Source organism: Aspergillus alliaceus, assembly GCF_009176365.1.
Source record: "Aspergillus alliaceus strain CBS 536.65 unplaced genomic scaffold BDW43scaffold_2, whole genome shotgun sequence".
NCBI lineage: Eukaryota > Fungi > Ascomycota > Eurotiomycetes > Eurotiales > Aspergillaceae > Aspergillus > Aspergillus alliaceus.
The window spans coordinates 523,267-541,113 of NW_022474685.1; the positions used below are offsets into that span (position 1 = coordinate 523,267).

General features: G+C 47.2%; 6 protein-coding genes across 6 annotated transcripts; 2 read left to right on the plus strand and 4 right to left on the minus strand.

Moving 5' to 3' along the window:
- Position 1: 1 nt before the first annotated feature.
- Positions 2–2,588, minus strand: BDW43DRAFT_319186 (origin recognition complex subunit 1). Its single transcript, XM_032048856.1, has 3 exons — positions 1,730–2,588; positions 1,550–1,674; positions 2–1,489 (listed from the first exon to the last, which is right to left on the minus strand). The coding sequence occupies exons 1-3, from the start codon at positions 2,525–2,527 to the stop codon at positions 7–9; spliced, it is 2,406 nt and encodes an 801-aa protein (XP_031905734.1). The 5' UTR covers positions 2,528–2,588; the 3' UTR covers positions 2–6.
- Positions 2,589–3,301: 713 nt separating this feature from the next.
- On the plus strand, positions 3,302–6,473 carry BDW43DRAFT_319189 (uncharacterized protein; the record flags this gene model as incomplete). Its single annotated transcript, XM_032048857.1, has 8 exons — positions 3,302–3,306; positions 3,396–3,418; positions 3,522–3,845; positions 3,970–4,142; positions 4,200–4,433; positions 4,495–5,078; positions 5,131–5,421; positions 5,471–6,473. The coding sequence occupies 8 exons, from the start codon at positions 3,302–3,304 to the stop codon at positions 6,186–6,188; spliced, it is 2,352 nt and encodes a 783-aa protein (XP_031905735.1). The 3' UTR covers positions 6,189–6,473.
- On the minus strand, positions 6,116–7,442 carry BDW43DRAFT_260137 (prefoldin subunit 5). Its single transcript, XM_032040169.1, has 4 exons — positions 7,270–7,442; positions 6,915–7,201; positions 6,702–6,819; positions 6,116–6,633 (listed from the first exon to the last, which is right to left on the minus strand). The coding sequence occupies exons 1-4, from the start codon at positions 7,301–7,303 to the stop codon at positions 6,566–6,568; spliced, it is 507 nt and encodes a 168-aa protein (XP_031905736.1). The 5' UTR covers positions 7,304–7,442; the 3' UTR covers positions 6,116–6,565.
- A 668-nt stretch (positions 7,443–8,110) lies between these two features.
- BDW43DRAFT_260139 (nucleotide triphosphate diphosphatase NUDT15) lies at positions 8,111–9,044 on the minus strand. Its single transcript, XM_032040170.1, has 3 exons — positions 8,827–9,044; positions 8,518–8,723; positions 8,111–8,454 (listed from the first exon to the last, which is right to left on the minus strand). Exons 1-3 carry the CDS (start codon positions 8,990–8,992, stop codon positions 8,224–8,226), a joined length of 603 nt encoding a protein of 200 aa, XP_031905737.1. The 5' UTR covers positions 8,993–9,044; the 3' UTR covers positions 8,111–8,223.
- A 721-nt stretch (positions 9,045–9,765) lies between these two features.
- BDW43DRAFT_260140 (putative proline--tRNA ligase AIM10) lies at positions 9,766–12,199 on the minus strand. Its single transcript, XM_032040171.1, has 7 exons — positions 12,003–12,199; positions 11,874–11,949; positions 11,780–11,823; positions 11,642–11,732; positions 11,501–11,580; positions 11,310–11,439; positions 9,766–11,255 (listed from the first exon to the last, which is right to left on the minus strand). Exons 1-7 carry the CDS (start codon positions 12,102–12,104, stop codon positions 9,892–9,894), a joined length of 1,887 nt encoding a protein of 628 aa, XP_031905738.1. The 5' UTR covers positions 12,105–12,199; the 3' UTR covers positions 9,766–9,891.
- A 166-nt stretch (positions 12,200–12,365) lies between these two features.
- On the plus strand, positions 12,366–16,032 carry BDW43DRAFT_260145 (RNA-binding ribosome biosynthesis protein MAK21). Its single transcript, XM_032040172.1, has 4 exons — positions 12,366–13,244; positions 13,295–14,409; positions 14,465–15,002; positions 15,063–16,032. The coding sequence occupies exons 1-4, from the start codon at positions 12,417–12,419 to the stop codon at positions 15,954–15,956; spliced, it is 3,375 nt and encodes a 1,124-aa protein (XP_031905739.1). The 5' UTR covers positions 12,366–12,416; the 3' UTR covers positions 15,957–16,032.
- Positions 16,033–17,847: the final 1,815 nt, after the last annotated feature.

Sequence of the window (17,847 nt, forward strand, 5' to 3'; positions counted from 1 at the left end):
TGACCTTTACTGGTCTGCGCCTAGCCCTAATCCCTTTGCTTCGATGTCTTCGCGGAACGCAGCCCTCACGTCTTCGGCTGCAACCCTAAGTCTGACCTTCCCACTCCTGTCCCCTCTACTGGGGATGGCAGAGCTTCCTAAAGGCCCCTTCGTGCCTGGTCCGTGCTCCAGAGCAAGAACTCCGGAGTTCATTAGTTCCATAGCCGCAAAGCCCAAAGCACGCACGCGAGCACCGCTGCCACCGCTAAGTAGGAACTCTTTGATACCTGCGCCAGCAGCACCGCCAACTGCAACTGCAGCGTCTGCGATTCGCTTTGCTTCGTCGAGCACATCGCCGAAGGTTGATTCGGTGATTCCAGTTCTCTTCACACGAGCTAGGAGAGCGGCAAGGAAGAGTTTGGCGGAGAGCGGAAGGCAGCGTAGAGAGAGCTGAAGCGGAGTTGAAGTTGCTTCTTGGATAGCTTGTTTGATAGTGGCGATGGTGACACTTCCTTGTTTCTGTGGTGGTTTCCCCTGGGGTGATTGGGCTTTCTGAGACAAGGACTTCTTGTTGGTCGATCTCTCCTTTCTTGCGGGGGTTTTGCTGGGTGTCGGCGGCAGGGACTCGGCTTCATCTCCGTTTGCGTCTTCTAGAGCTGGGTCCTTTACTGCTGCCTCGCTGGACTGTTCAGCGATTTCTACTGCTCGACGGCAGATATCCAATGCACGTCGAGCATCGCCACTGACAGCAGCCACTTTCCGACTCGCAAATTGTATAGCGTCTGCGTCGACTATGTTCCCTGGAATATTGGCCAAGCGGGTGGTTATGATCTCCATGAGATCTGTGTGTTTGTACCCAGGGAATGTGATACGGGTGAGACCAAGACGGCTGGAAATTTTGTTGCTTAGTGTTCGCTCGGGCAGATCCATGGTGTTTGCGACGGCAAGCACAATGAGGCGGGAGTGGCGAAGGGCAGGCCAGTTGAAGAAGTTATACATCACAGATTGGTTTTTAGTTACCAACTGATCAAGTTCATCCATGAGGACAACGCATGAGACACGTCGAGGTGATGGATGCGAAAATTCCCTTTCGAGAAGGTCAAGCGCATGAGAAGGGGACACTCTATCGCCTTTCAAGGCTTCCCAGAGCAACGAGTAGGATTGATGTGGGTCAGTGACTTTCATGCCATTGATTTCGACGAAAATAAAGTCATCCATCTCTTCTGCAAGCACGGCTGAGTTCAACTGCGCGACCACCTCGCGGACTGTTGCTGTCTTTCCAGTTCCAGGTGTGCCCGAGATATAGATGCAGGTTCCAGTTCCCTCCATGATGGCCGCGCTAAGGTGATTGTATACAGTTTCAAATTCAGCCTTCCGACATGGTAGCGAAGAAGGGACTGTGGAGACATGCAAAAGAGTTCTTGCTTGGCGATATGGGGAGGCGAAATGGGAAGAGGGGAGAACACGAGTGCCTAGCGGTGTAAACTCAAGGGGCTTTTTGACAACGATTCTGTCACGATTGAGGTTAGCTCCAGTATCCCTTATATCTGGCCAGACCTATGCCACATACCTCTTATGTGTTGGGGTGGTCAGGGCCTTTTGACGTCGCGACTGTGGTGTGGCATTCGCGGCCAATCTCTGCCTCTTCCTCGGTGTCGTGGGTTTGAAGTCTTCATCTTCCTTCGTATCGACATACTAATTGTAATTGTCAGCGCTGTGCTCTTCAATCAAGACTCAATAACAAGCTCACGTCATGATCAACTTGCTTCCGCTTTTTAGCCTTTTTCAGCCCGTCTTTAATCATGGCGATAAGATCGAAGAGCTTATCCTCTCGGTAGACATCCTCCCAGACAAATTCTTCGGTGTATCTCCCTTGAAGTTGGTTCACGCCTCTACGACAGACAATGCACTTGTTGTAGTCTGACAATTCCTGCTTTCCTTTCGGTGGATCACCATTCGGATATTTGGCAAAGAAAGCATCCTTGGACATTACCGTCGCTCTACCATTAATAGAAGAAATTGGATTGACATTGAAGTCAGCGGTAAGGTACTGCTCATTAGGTAAAGCATCTGCTCGTCTCTTATTCCTTGTCGACATGAATTCGTCGGGTGAAGCGAACCACATGATGTTGACCGACTTGACCATCTCTCCGTCCGCCTCATCCTCTTCTTCTAAGAACTCAGTGATGATTCCTACCCAATCTTTGCCCGGTTCTGGGGATTTGAGCAGCACAACCTGACCCAATCTGCATTCAAACGAGCCCATCCGGGCCCCAGCGATTGGTCGTCGGGGCTTTGTGCTAGGCCGGGAGGAGCGTCTCCGGTTTGACCTCGGTGTTGCCTCTGGAGCTTCTGCCAAAATATCATCTTTGTCCTCGACAGAATCGGAGTCATATATCCATTCCCATGGAAGGTCTTGATCGCCAAGCTCGTCATCAGAATCATCACGGACCAGACCTCCTTTGGTCATCCATTGTTGAGACTGACTGCGCGTATTGCGCTTGCAAGGCTGCAGAGAATTATCTTCATCTGCAGAGCCTGAAGCCATTTTCCTTCCAGAAAATGGGCAAAGATCTGTTGGTGTGAGTGTTTGTCGGCGGCAATTGAACAACAAACCAGAAAGGTAAAAGTTGAAGAACGCGTTTGAATGCGCGCAGTCCACTTTAAACCTATATCGGGTTTAGCGTCATATTGCTTGCCTTGGACCAATCAGAAAACTCAAGATCTATATAATTCTAGCCTTATTGATTTCTTCTTCTCTCCTTCTTTCAGAAGATCTATGTAATGATTTAACTAATACTGTATGCATATCTCTTTCGCAAAGGAATATTGCTTGAGGGCTATAGTGAGATCAATAAACTGACAGATCAGGAAACTATACAATTGTTTCACTAAAAACAACTTTGAATCAGCATCAGTGAATGCAAGTAACCATCACTTTGTTGTTTGATGTCAACGCCACCCAGCGGCAGTTTCAGAGGCATCAGTGTTGTTTCCACTGGTAGTAGCATATTGAGGACATGTCACTGGATTCTCTGCGCATGACCCAGTCCCTTCTATTTTCACCATCAGCAAATTGCCCTTTCACTTTCAATCACATACTCTGTCATTCCCCTTGAAGGTGAAGGCATCATCTCATCCAAGTTTCACTTTAAAGTCTACTAGATGTGACATATTTCTTGTATCTTCCTCTTTTCCTCTGTTAGCTTCGACTCACATAATTCTCCCCAGTTTACAGGTTATTACTCGTCATTTCATATCTGCCATAGTTTCCGATTGAAGAGCCTTCCTCGCGTTTTCATACCAACTTCTTTAGAAATACATGGAGTAAGCTTTATCTTTTTCTCGAAGAATAGATTCTGCCCCTTCCCTCTCTTTCTCCCCTTTCTCCTCTTTAGATGCTAACACCATTGCAGTCATGAAACCGCAGGAGCTCAAGGTAAGATATTCATCAGCAGCGAGGGAAACTTACCTTTTAATTCTTGTCCCCTCGAGTATAATCGTCGGTAAATTACTTATTGGCACGTCTATATTTTGTATAGAATGGAACCTACCAGGTTATGGACGACCCTCACTGAAGAGCCGCCGAGTAGCAAGAGCTCATGTGGTGACTATCCAGCCACGCACAAGCTTTCCCAAGGGAAGTGCCCAGAATGAGATGCAGAGGAAGCAACAGGCCTCGCAAGCCGCAGGTACTACAGCTCCTGCGCCTATTTCTGGACGTGCTAGGGGCGCACCGAAGATAACAAGGGGACGCGGGCGGGCTAGACGGGCATACTCCAATGCCGCAGCGTCGCGCCAATCCAGTAACCTTCTTCGAGATTCATCTGCTAAATCAAAGTGGAGAGCTGGAGTTGAATCTTCTGGTAAGTGCTTCCTTGTTTCTTTTCATACATATGTCAGCATACTGACACAAATTTGGCTACACTTTAGGTGTCCTCAAATTACCGGCGTCTTTTGGTACGTTCAAATACGAGTAAGTATTTTCAGGCCCTCCTCATCAATCATTATGCCTATCATACATTGCATACAGATTCCTTGGGGTAGCGAGATCAACGATTTCAGCGAAAACGCCCCTAACTACCCAAGGCGGTCTTGAAGTCTTCGAAGATATCAGTCAGAAAACAGGCGCCTATATAAAGCCTCCCACCTATACTGACAAGGTAGGCCATTTAACAGTTGAACATCAACACCATTTGCAGCATGCTAAGCTACTACAGGTTATCCAGCTGTGGGGTGAACCATTAGAAGTGGCTGCGGCCAAAGAAATACTCCAAAGGCTCATTGACAAATGCAATAGCTTTTCACTGTCACACAAAAAGAAAGCGGAATGGGCTAAGATCAATTCCTATTCTATAAACAAAGAAATGGGCGTTGACTTAAAGGAAAGACGTGAAAATATGGTACTAGTTCTGAGAAAGGAACCTGAATTAGTTGCAGCTTTTCCAGAACAGGTCAGTAGATCAGTTTGAACTGCATGCTGCGTCAGTCCCCTAACTGATCACTGTTCTTAAGCTTTTTTTTTTGTGGCCAAAAGATGGGCCACCGATCAAAGAGTCCCTTGGAGGACAACTCGAGGCTCTCGATATAATTCGAGCGAAGTTTGGCTGCCATCTTTTCCTTGCAAGGGACCTGCCGGACTGCATATGCGCTCTTGGTCATAGCCATGATGCTATGAAGCAGATTGTACAGCTTCTTAGGAACAAATGGGGCGAGGTCATCACCAACGGCCATGTTAAGTCGAAGGTCTACATTGTTGAGCCTCCGATAAACTTGAGAGAAATGGTCGTCGTGGAGAAAAACACTCTCTTTGCGAAGGCCTTTCTCGTTGGGAACAGGGTGAAAGGCGTTCAGGCAAAGCAGTGGCAGAGTCGAGGGGCTTTGATACAGACGAAGAACAATGTGCGCATCTTGGGCGCTCTGTCACGCTCCTTGCATGGTGTGTCATTTGTCCGTGGACATTTACGTATGCGTGTCAACCTCGGTTCTTTCGTATTTGACCAGTACCGTGTTGCTAAGGATGGCAAACCTTCGTATGGCTTTGAGGATTTTAGAGAGATGATGTTGCATGAGCAGACCAGGGGCCGTTTGATTCCAGGGTATGACACTTCTATCCTTCATTTGGCCTTGGCGTTAATCCCATTTAAATAGGTTGCGGGTTGGTCAAGGTGAACTGCTGGCCAGGTGTTTCAGTGCTACCGATATTCTTGAACCCTACGAAAGCACGTCCGGTTCTCTGAAAGATGCCGAGCCAGCATATTCCGTTAATTTCGAGTTCTCGGGTTCAAACAATGCCCTCCTTCGTCTCGAAGCGGAGTTTGCGAGAAGTCCAGGCGCTCAAGACCATGAAATTACTCAACGGCGATGGCTTCGACCTCGCCGGAGTGGCCAGTTTAGCGATAAGAAGCCTCTCCTCCAGATTGGGGTCATTGATTTCGAAAGGTAAGGCATTTGCAATTTTATGAAGTTAATTTAACTAAGTCCTACATAGAGCGGACTGGCAGCTTGAGATTAAGTCTTTGGAGTTCTATGAGACATCTTCCATCGACACTGCCTTGAAATCGTTCTCGCACTCTATTGGCTTTCGGTGCACCACAACCATAGGTGACATCTCTGCGAAGCCTCGAAGGAAGGTGATCTTCCCGGATTCAGCGCCAGTGTCCAGATTTGTAGAGAAAACCGCCATCCGATATCGGCTTAAAGGAACCAAGTACATATTGGAAATCGCGAGGTATGATGAATACACCCGCTCAAAATTGGATGCTTCCCAGGGATTAGCTCCAGCACCTATTCCAGTGACTGGTGAAATCTGTGCGGTCCCTTCCACTTCCTGGGGCGCATCTATATTCAGCTCAAATTGGGATAACTTGATGGGAGAGCAAGCAAACCTGTCTGTTGGACATTCCGCACGGTACAACCCAGGTCTTGATACATTCTTCGCGCCGAAGAAATCATCAGAGCCTAACGACAAGAGCGTGGGTTTCTGGGAGTTTGTTGGTTTGGTGAAGCGAGTTGCGGAGATTCTTGGCCCAGCGCGGGCTTCCTCCAGCTCAGAGAACACTGCTAGCAAGATTGCGGTAAACACTGAGCCCTCTGCGATGATATCTGATGCAACCAAAAGCCAGATACCATCGAATGGATCATCGCCCAAGGTTGAGGTTAAGGGTCTTACTGGGCTATTGGATGCTGACCTCGGTACTTTGTTCTAAACAGATGGGATTGATCTCTACGGGAGCACTGCTGAATAACTCAAGAACGTAGCCAACGATATCATTGCTTAGCAGCCAACGGTACAGGACCGTCTTGTCTTTCTCGTTGCAATCTCCTGCTTGAGATCCCCTCGTTATGCAACTCAATGTTTGTTGATCAAACATACGCTTGAATTTGTCTTACATCTATGCAAAAGCCTTGAAGTGTTGGATGCTGCCCAACCGCGAAGCAGGTGATCCAAGCATACATGCGAGATGACTGATTATTTGCCTTTGCCAACACTTACTGTAACAAATGCAATTCCTTTTATTATTTTTGTTGACTAATTGCCCCCCTTTAACCCCGAAGTGATCTCTGTGCAAACGTCTGACGGATATCAACCACCGCCGGCAGTGGCAGCAGCAGACGGAGGAGCACCTTCGGTGAGCAGTTTTTGCCTCAGAGCTGACGAAAGTTAGCCTACAGTACACATACGCACTTAGAGAATGACATGGGGATTCGTTTCAACTTACCCTCTTCAAACAACCTTTGCTGGGAGCTTTTCGTCTGTACAATATTCTCCAACTCCTTCAGATTCGTTTCCAAACTCTTAACCTTGTCCTCGTAGAACTCCACCGCCTTTTGTGTAGTCTGCCCAAGAATAAGTTATCGGCTTCCAAATTCCTCATACCTCCCAAAAGGGAAGAAGAAGGATGAGGAGAAAGAAAGAAAGAAAGAAAATGTACCTTCTCAACATAAAACCCCGTCCCAACATCCACAAGCACCTTTTCCCGATCCGCCAACGACCCCTTCACATACAATGAACTAGTCAAGGGAACCAAAATATCATCCTTCCCATCCGTCCCCCTCTTCTGAGATCCAACAACGCCCTCATTAATTGACCGTACACAATCCCGGAACTTCGACTGCGCCGCCCGCAGCTTCGCATGCGACGACGTCAAATGCTCCAATTCCGACGAAAGACGAGTCTGCAACGCCCGTAGCTGCGGCACCGAAAGTGAGTTGATATTCACTATTCCATTGATATTGGTTAGATTTCAGAAGATATTCTTAGGTAGGGTGGGGTTGTGTCTGTCGTACCTGAGCCTGGAGGGGCTTCTGATGCGGGGGCCATTTTTTTGGTTGGGGTGCGTGGTGCGCGGTGTGGTTGGGATGCGTAAATCTGTGGTGTAGAACTGGAGGTCCTTGGGTGAGTGATAAGGGAAGAGGAATGGGAGGGCTAAGTTGTTGGCCCTGTGGTATTTTTTGGATGTATATTATGTATGGGCGTGATTTGAGCTTGGGATGCACTGCGTGACAGAGGTTGCGCTTTGGGTTTAGGGGGAATTATGTAATTATGCAGTTTTGTTGTGCGGATTAGTAAGGGTTGTGCAGGGTTATATTTTGGGGGGAAGTTGAGTAGCTTGGAAGCGGGGAGCGGAGTAAGAGTGGGATCTATGGTTTAGCATGGTGGGTAGGGGGTGGGTTAATTTGCTTTTCTTAATAGCTTGGTGATTTCTGGAATTTGCTGTGAACTGGGGGCTTGGGGAGCTGAATATATATTTACTTGGACAATGTGAAGGAATGCTTGAGTAGGGCTAAAAGAGTGCGTGCTCTTCTGTTATTTAAGATTTATATTCTCTATGTATGTAGTGACCATAACGAAGAGTTATTTTGGTATATATGCTAATAGAAATCGAAGAATTGAGATGATTAAGATCGTATTTAGAATCTAAAGCTCACTGATAATAAGACATAGAGAACATAATCGGATGTGACTAGCACACTGAAGGACCTCAAATCCATCAAAAATAAAGGACAGAAAACAAAAAGTCAAAAGAGCCACCCACCAGATCTAATATCATATCGCCATGTTGCAAGACGTAAATGAAAGACAAGACCGGCCATAAATGATGTCAACAAGCTCGCAGACGTATAGCAGCTTTAATTCTAGCTCGCCATTGACCGCTCAGCCACGCGGGCCATCAGTCGAGCGATGAACAGACCAGGGATTAATCCGCAGAAATGAAGCACGATCAGGAGAACCAAGGTTCATCATTTGGTCTCGGATTCCATCTTCTTCTCGGTTGGCCACAGGGGTTGGAGCTTCTCCCAGGGCCGCACATCTGGCCGTGTTTTGAACAAGTTCTCCGTTGGGAGAAACAATTTCTTTCCATCGAATTTAGTATATTTGTCATTGTTGGAGGGTTGACCTGCCTCATAATACTTCTTAACTTCTTTCCAGGTGAACCACTCCCACCTCTCACATTTTTTGGGCTCCAGGACCTATTATCGAACAGTTAGCGTTACCTAACAGGAGAAAATGCATGACCCTGAGTTGAGACTTACCACGGCGGACGGGTATTTGTACTTAGCCTGGGCCACAAGAAAATTGGTAGTGTAGTGCTTGCCAGCTTCTTCGAACACATCGTTCGTAACGGTGAGAAACTTGATATTGACGATCGCTAAGCCTGTTTCTTCATCAAGTTCGCGTATGGCACAATCCTCGAAGCTTTCTCTGAGATCTATATGACCACCAGGGAGGCCCCAGGTGTCTGGTAATTGTTAGCCTGCTTCACTGGAATGAAGGAGGGAGCTACAAAGAGAAGCTGAAGTCTCAAAGTAGGAGGCTCAAGAGGAAGAGGGAGAGAAGCATACTTGCACCATGGCTGCCTTTTCTTATGCCCATCACGAACCTGCCTTTCTCATCAAAGAGGAGGACATTCACCCCGGTTCTAACTACTCCGAATCGGCCCTTAAATTTTTCGTCCTTAGGCTTAGCATTCTCAGCCAGTGCCTGTTCAGGCAATGTATTCTCAAACATTGTGTAACTTGTGGAATGAAGTTAAGGCCAAAAGAATATTGAGGAGTGTTTGATTCAAGTTTAGATGTTGAAAATAGGACTGACCAAAAATGTAAACAATTGCACTTAATCGAGTAAATATCAGGGTCAAAAAATTGGACTTGAAGAGTTCTTAATATTGTAGCAAACAGGATCCAGCCTAGGGCTGTGAAAGGGAGTGCTGCCTGAGGTGAGCCAATCAGAATATTCTTCACTGCCCCAATTTATGCTACTCCTAGTAAGAAGACTCCTGTGCGACACCAATACAAACAAATGAACGTTGTGACCTTATTGTAGGTCTGAAAGGGGTGAAAGAGCCCCAACATCACCAAGGCATATATTCATTTACCCTCCTTCCTGATCACTTTCTGTGCCTGAGGTCATCGGTGTCGCAGTATTCTCTCGACACATAATGAGGAGGCTGTATGCAATCTCATATATGTAAGACCTTACCTATACCTTCTGCCTTACCTATGAAGAGAATATTGCAGATGCAAGATTACGTATGTCTCGAATTTCTGCGTTGAATGAATTGAATGAATCGCCCCATCGTGAAGGCTGTGGCGCTGGTCTTTCAGTACTTAGAAATATTAAGCACAATGAACCTGTTGCAGGGGAAATACCACAAACCCTCCGTTTCCAGTAGAATAATTCTCTTAAAAGAAGAAAGGCTGAGAAGTGGCGAACGTCTGCAATGTGCCGCGAGAGTTCCCAGCTGACCAGGTGGTAACTTTCTGAACTTATACCTATTCTCCCTAGGCTACAATGTGATATATCGCCTTCGTCTTTTAGTGACTCCTGATTCAGCATGGTAGAGGCAGGCGAGAGAGGAATATTGTACAATTAATCTCATGTATAGTACAAAGTGAAGAGCCCTAATTCTATAGACGCCCGAGCAAAGATCGAACAAATTCTGAAAGTTTCTCTAGAGGCACATTTTCTCGTAGGTTGTCCAACTGTCGGCATTGCACTTCTAATGTTTGCTCCTTCTTCCACCCTTTGCCAACCACGATAATCACAGGGTAGCCGATCAGGTCAGCATCTCCCAATTTCCACCCCATTTGCTTGTCTCGATCGTCGAGGATGACATCAACGGGCGATGTTGGATCCGACGTAAGCGCATCGTATATCTTCACGGCGTCTTCCTCTAAGCCCTTCGCAGGGACAACAACGGCTTCGAAAGGAGCCACAGCGCGGGGCCAGTTGAGACCCTTGGAGTCCGCGAGGCTGTCGGCGACTGCTGTGATCATACGCGAGACTCCGATGCCGTGGCATCCCATTTGCATGGGCACAACCTGAGTTTCTGAGTTGCCAGATGCGGATTGGTCTACCATAACCGACGCCTGTAGAACATCACTGTATCTGGTCCCAAGATGGAAAGTGTGGCCCAGTTCAATCGCAGTGTGGGTCTTCACAAGCCCTTGAGCGCATTTGGCGCACTTATCACCGTCCTGGACCTTGATAAGGCTCAGACCCTTGTTTGTCCCGGGGAATCGGTCTAGCATAGAGTAGTCGACATCTTCCGCCTTGCAGCCCGCTTGCTGTAGCAAGTCACTCAGGGGTGGACGCTTATAGACTCGCACCTGCGAGTCATATAGATCCACTACACAGTAAAGACTAGAGGCCTTGTTGGATTTCACCTCAGCAGCCCACTGCTCTAATGGGTTTTCTACGCTGAGGTCAAGGTCGATGTCTGCGGCATTAGCTACTGACTTGACTGCGTGAGAGTTGACTTCTCTTTCCACTGGTTCCTGGGTTGCGCCTTGCATGGAAAATTTCGGGTACCACACTCTCAGCAGTGTCCGCTTATCCTTGGAAATTGCCATCCAGAGGCCAGTAGAAATGGTCGGTGCTGCTTCGGAGGACACTTCTCCGGTATCGAACCCTGATGCTTGACTGGCCTGGCGGCTATCATTGTCGCCAAACTCATGGGTTTTCCCGTCTGCAAGCTCGCCATTGTAAATACTATCACAGCTGGTACAGCTGATGACTGTATCCTCTCCTTTGGAACTGGGAACGTGGAATTCGTGACTCAAGTTGCCGCCCATATTGCCAGAATCTGCAGCTGCAACCAGGTAGGGTATCTTTAGGTCGTTAAATAGTCGCGTGTACGCAGCTTTCACAGATGTGTACGTCTTTAAAGCTTCTTCCACGGAGCAGTCAAACGTGTAGAGATCCTTCATAATGAATTCTCGTCCACGAAGTAGACCTTGTCTTGGTCTTGGCTCATCACGGTATTTTCTCGCTACATTTAAAAGATGTCAGAGGTAAAACTATCGGCTGTTTTATGGGAGCTCACATATTTGGTACACCCGCAGAGGTAGGTCTCTGTACGATTTGGCGAGACTCCCCACTAGAGTGGTGATCTCCTCCTCATGGGTAGGAGCAAGGAGAAATCGAGATTCTCTTCTGTCATGAAATCTAAAGACCTAACGAGCTATGTTAGAATCATTTTACAAGTAATGAGAAGAGAGAGATATAGAAATATACCTCTGAACCCTCTCCCAAGCGCCCTGATTTCTCCCAAAGTTCTTGGGAAGATATGGATGACAGCGAAACTTTCGACGCTCCTATAATTGAGGATTAAAAACTGTACATCTAGCTAGCGTAAAGGCAATTAGTTAGATATACCAACTGAGCGCATATGCTTATCGATAAGACGTTCAAGCTTGTCTTGCACGCGCAATCCTAGCGGTAACATATGGAATATTCCAGAGTAAGCCTATAGAAGGTTAGAATTAGCCTTGACATGCAAGTGGACTTTATTACCTGTCGGAGGAAGCCTCCCCGAACCAAGAGGTCGTTGACATCCTCTAAATCGTTGTCAATTGCTGTCACACAAGGTAGTTACATCTAGAATTACCTTTTTCGCCCTGGATTTTTTTCGAGATGCCTCCCGTCGGAATCCAGAAGTTGGACACCCGAGTTCTACCATCAGTCTGCGATCAGTTAGTACATATGTATTGTGGCAAGTGGATACGCAAGATCCTACATGGAAACTGCATTTCGGAGCTCTATGGAATCGCCAGACTCCACAGTAGGCTCTATGTGCTCCGGAATAGCGGCCCGGGGTCGGGCGAAATCCTGATATCATGGAATTATAGAGTGTAGCGATTGACAATTCTTCTAAATTGCCAAAGAGAATCACATATGCAATGGGATAAAGGCAGACGGTAGCGTTTTATCTCCAATACCGTGGATATGTTTTAGTTGGAGAACTAAATAAAAGGTCCGCATGAAGGCTTTCAATTGGCCCGTGCGCCGGGAGACCGACCAGCGGTAAAACCGTTTCTCCGGCGGCCTCTATGGTCTCCATAATTTTTTTGGGTTTTCGGCGGCAGAAAAAAAAAAAGTAGAATAGACTCCATACCACGATATTGTATCTTGGTCAGGAGAACCTCTCATCATGGCCAAAGGAAAGGGGAAGCGCTCCTCTGGGGCGAATACAATTGTCCCCGAAGGTGGAGTCCCAGTCAATGACTTTAATATCGGTGTTGATGCTCCTCAAATCGAGGAGAGTGCGTTCGCCGGCCTGCGACAGAAGATCGAACAAAGATTGAAAGATCAGAACTCCGCCAAGCAGAAGCCAAATAATAAGAAGGCTAAGGCTACTCCGAACGATACTCCGAAGAAGAACAATGACGCTGCGCCCAAGCCTGTCACAAAGCGAGCCGATACCGATAAGAACAAGGGCAAGAAGCGGGACCGCAATGGTGAAGTAATTGCAAGGGACGACAAGAATGCCTCCGAGAAAGACAAAACATGGAAATCAAAGGAAGCGGATCAAACCGATGCTCTGCGGCAGGAAATTTTGGCACTTGGGGGTACCGAGGAAGACTATGATCTACTTGCGGGGATCGATTCTGAGTCCGAAGTCGAAGATGAGAAGGACGCCTCTAAGGGCTCCAAGAGTAAATCCGAGGAGGATGCGCTGAGAAAAGAACTGTCGGGTATTCTGGCTGCTGCTGGTCAAGTTGCCCCCGCCGACATTGCCGACAACGAGGGAGATGAGGCGAACCTAGAAGACGAGGACGAAGAGGCGGAAGATGAAGATGAGGATGAAGAGGCCGAAGCAAATGAATATGATAATGATAGTGAGGAGGAAGAGCAACTGGCCGAACATGAAGAGAGCTCGGATGAAGATGATTCTCCCGCTCCAGCCGCCAAAGAGTCGAAGAAAACAGAGAAGGCTAAGGAATATATGGCACCTCTCCCTAAGGAATACAGCAAGCTCGTAAGTATATTGGCTTTACAATGACAGGTATCATTCTAACAAGACAATAGACTGTTCTACCTAGATCCGACTGGTTTATGACTGAACTTCCTTCGATCTCGGCAAAACAGGCGAACGGCGTACCTCGACACCTGGTGGATCGCGTCTATAACTACGCTGTATCGCTACTTGAGAAAGAAAACACTATATATGCTGAGGCGCAAAAAGCTTCCGCCTCCTCTTCGCACAAGTTCTACACGACTATTATGTCCACCGGAACTCTTAGTGATAAGATTTCGGCGTTGACACTTGCCATACAGGAGTCGCCTTTGCATAACACGAAATCTTTGGAAAACCTTATCGCACTCGGAAAGAAGCGCAGTCGTGCTCAGGCGGTGGAAGTTTTGAGATCCCTTAAAGATATGTTCGCCCAGGGCACGTTATTGCCCAGTGACCGTAGGCTCAAGTCTTTCGCGAACCAGCCGTCGCTTATGGCTGCATTCCAAGGAGCAGGAAGCAAGTGGTCTGAAGGAGATGCCCTTCCTAATGGTCTTCAAAACCGTCACCTCGTTGTTTGGGCCTTTGAACACTTTCTAAAGGAACAGTATTTTGAGATACTGAAGATCTTGGAGGTATGGTGCAATGACGAAATTGAGTTCTCTCGTTCCAGAGCCGTTAGTTACGTCTTTGAGCTTCTCAAGGAAAGACCTGAGCAGGAAACGAACCTTTTGCGACTCTTGGTTAACAAACTTGGCGACACGGCCAAGAAAATTGCATCTCGCGCTTCCTATCTATTGCTACAACTCGAGCAAGCACACCCGTTGATGAAGCCAACCATCATCAAGGCTGTCGAGGAGGTTCTCTTCCGCCCCGGTCAGAGTCAACATGCTAAATACTACGCAATCATCACCTTGAACCAAACCGTCTTGAGTCTCAAGGAGGAGCAAGTTGCGGCCCAGCTGCTTGACATCTACTTTGGACTCTTCGTTGCCTTCCTGAAACCTGTCAAGAATAACAAGCACCATGCAGGGAAGAAGCATGGCAAGGACGGTAAAGTTAGCAGGAAGGGTAAGGATAATGAGGCGAAGGGCCAGGCTCAGCATGAGGAGATGCAAGAGAAGCTCACCTCGGGCGTTTTGACTGGTGTGAACCGAGCTTATCCCTTTACCAGCTCGGACTCAGAACGGTATGTTATTTCTCTTGAAATCTCTATGTAGTCGCTATAGCTAACCAATGTGCAGTCTTTCCAAGCATGTCGATACCTTGTTCCGCATCACCCACTCGTCGAACTTCAACACTAGTATCCAAGCCCTTTTGTTGATCCAGCAGCTAACATCTTCCCACCAAATCGCTGCGGACCGCTTCTACCGAACATTGTACGAATCGCTTCTCGACCCACGGTTGGCTACGTCATCCAAGCAATCGCTCTACCTCAACCTATTGTTCAAGGCTTTGAAGAATGACCTGAACGTCCGCCGCGTGAAGGCATTTGTGAAGCGTATCATCCAAGTGCTTGGGTTGCACCAGCCAGCCTTTATCTGTGGTGTCATGTATTTGATTCGAGAATTAGAGAAGACGTTCACCAGCCTCAATTCCTTGTATGATCAACCCGAGGATAATGAGAGTGATGAGGAAGAGATGTTCAGGGATGTTCCCGATGAAGATGATGAGCAGCCACAGGAAGCGCAAGTCCAACCGAAGAAGCCCTCAAGCCACTATGATCCTCGCAAGCGAGACCCGGAGCACAGCAATGCGGATAAGACATGTCTCTGGGAATTGGTAAGCACACCCCGTTTCCTATCGAATTTCCTTACAAAATACTAATATTACGCATAATAGTTGCCTTATTTGTCTCACTTCCACCCGTCCGTGTCGGTCAATGCGGGCCAGCTGCTGGAGCACAAGACTATGAGCGGAAAGCCAGACATGACCATTCACACATTGATGCACTTCCTCGACCGCTTTGTCTATAAGACACCCAAGGCCGCCGCCGCTACACGTGGAGCCTCCATCATGCAGCCCCTTGCCGGCAGCGAGGCGAAGGATCGGTTGGTCGCCGGTGGCAAGCAGAGCCAGCAGCAGCCCCTTAACTCGGAGGCATTTTGGAAGAAGAAGTCTGACGAGGTGGCCGCGGAGGATGCATTCTTCCACGAGTACTTCAACCGAGTCGAAAGTGGCAAGGAGAAGAGCCGCAAGAAGGCCAAGGACCCCGTCAACCAAGGCGAAGAAGAGGGTGAACTTAGCGACGCCGAGTCGGAGATCTGGAAGGCTCTTGTGGATTCGAGACCTGAGGTGGAGGGAGCCGATAGCGATGATGATCTCGATTTGGATGACCTCGAATCGGCATATGACCAGGACGAGGATGAGGAAGCTGAACAGAGTGGAGACGAAGGAGTTATCTTCAACGACGAGTCTGACGTGGATATGGACGACTTCGACGAAGAGGCGTTAGAGACCGAGCAGCTGCCTAGCAAGTCCAAGGCCAAGGCCAAGAAGAGTGAAGAGGTATCCGATGAGGATGATGACTTCGACATGGATGTTTCTGACGAGGAGGCCTTCGTCGGAAGCGACGAGGAATTACCTTCGGACGTGGAACTCGGAGGCGGGGTGGAGCTCCCGAAGGACGAGGACAAGTCTGAGCGGAAGAAGAGACGCAAGCTCAAACATCTGCCGACCTTCGCATCAGCGGACGACTATGCGGCCCTGCTGGCCGGGGAGGACGAGGGCATGTGAGGGGAAGAAGATTGTACAGTTGTGTAGAAATGCGATGTTCATACTACAGATACCACCAAAAAGTCCGATTCGCCAGGCAATTTTTTACAACCTAGTTCCATCATAATTTTGCTAGTAACATGTAGTGTAGCGAGCCTATCGACCAATCACGCGGAATATAAGTAGTAACTCGTTATAGTATCATCATCGATCCAAAAATATATACACACACACAGACACAGAGGTCATGTGACAACAACCTATGCGAATGCCAACTAAGAGGTCACGCCGTCGAGGGCGTTATTAAGGTTGAAGATACTGTACCTAGCCATTACATACCAGAAATACAAAGAAGAGATCATGCAGTGAACCTAGAACCCGTGCGCCACATGGTTCTGGAACAGGGAAGAGCATCTATTGCACCATAGCGGGAAACAAAGGCGATGGAAAGCTGTCTATATTAACCTACTCTCCCAGCATAAAGATAATGAGTTAATATATCTTCCAACAAAGACACATGAGTGGCGTGTCACACCAACGATTGATCGGTTTATATGCAAAGTATCAAGAAGGGTGGGTAATGATTGACTGAAAATTGGGGGATCACGCCATCAACTAGTGCATAACGTGCTCAAGCTTAACCCAACCAAAGACCAGGATAAGAAGCCCGAGGACTAATAAAACAAGAAAAGGTTAAGCAGGTTTAGAACTAGGGGCCGTGTAACTAACTATGGATCTTGTGCCTTTTGGGGGAGCAAGTCAGTAAGAGGTTAGTTAGTACATCATATCACCCACTGCAGTATCATAGCATAGTAGTCAAAGGTTCAGGTCGGTCGAGTTTCCCAAATGGACGTAGAGGAAAGACCAATCCGTAAAAATTCTCAAATAGGCTCAATACTTACATCAATGATCAATGTACTGAACCTCCAATGAGATTCGATGTCCCGGTTTTGTCTCTTACTCAGCACGGACAACAAGCTAAAAACGTCTGTGGTTGGACAAGTGGGGTCGTTTACAAGAAAACCTTCAACTTACGGATGCGGGGCACTCAACTGGCTAGTTAGGCTCCACCATAAGCGCCCCTCGAGGCCATTATTGGACGGGTATGGTTGCATCGACAGGTGGTCCAATGACGAGTGGGGAATATGGATATGGGGGCAACTGGCAACGAATGCATACTCGAAGCTGTAACTCCAGTTACTCCAGTACTACTTTACCTTACCTTCTCTACCATTCACTTATCATTTGTGACTAGATTACACTGATAGGTTCTAGTTGTCTTGAAAGAAGCAACTGAAAGTTAACCTTGTACACTATCACCCTGGATAGGTACGGCTGTATATCTAAGGTACTGTGTTTCCACCCTAGGTTCGATCCGTGTGACCCATGGTCGGAAATGCTGGAATTACTTTTGCTCGCTGAACTCCGTACCTATAGAGTATAATCATTTCCCCTAAGAAGTAATAAACCGCAAAGAGCCGAACCATCAAGCCATGGCCCACCAGGGAGCACGTCATAGCAGATGGATTCGGTGTCGTCGTCCGGCTTATGTACCGCTAACCTTAAGGCGGTTTAACGTGGTTTCTGGAAACGGACTTTGGCCCTGCGCCTTTATCAGCCGCTGAGGTCAAAAGGACTTAATTAATTAATTCTATCAATTGATCTTTTTGAAGGTAAAAGAATGAAAGGGGAAAAAACGTAAGAAAAAAGGACTATAATGGTAATAATAATTATATTAAGGCGAATTGAAAGCTAGAATACTACTTAAAATTAATTAATGAAAAGAAACAGGTTCAGCCAAAGAGTTCTAATTGTAATTCAAGTTATTATTGTATTTTCTTTCTTTCTTTCTTTTTTCCTTTTTTTTTTTTTTTTTTTTTTTTTTTTTTTTTTTTTTTTTTTTTTTTTTTTT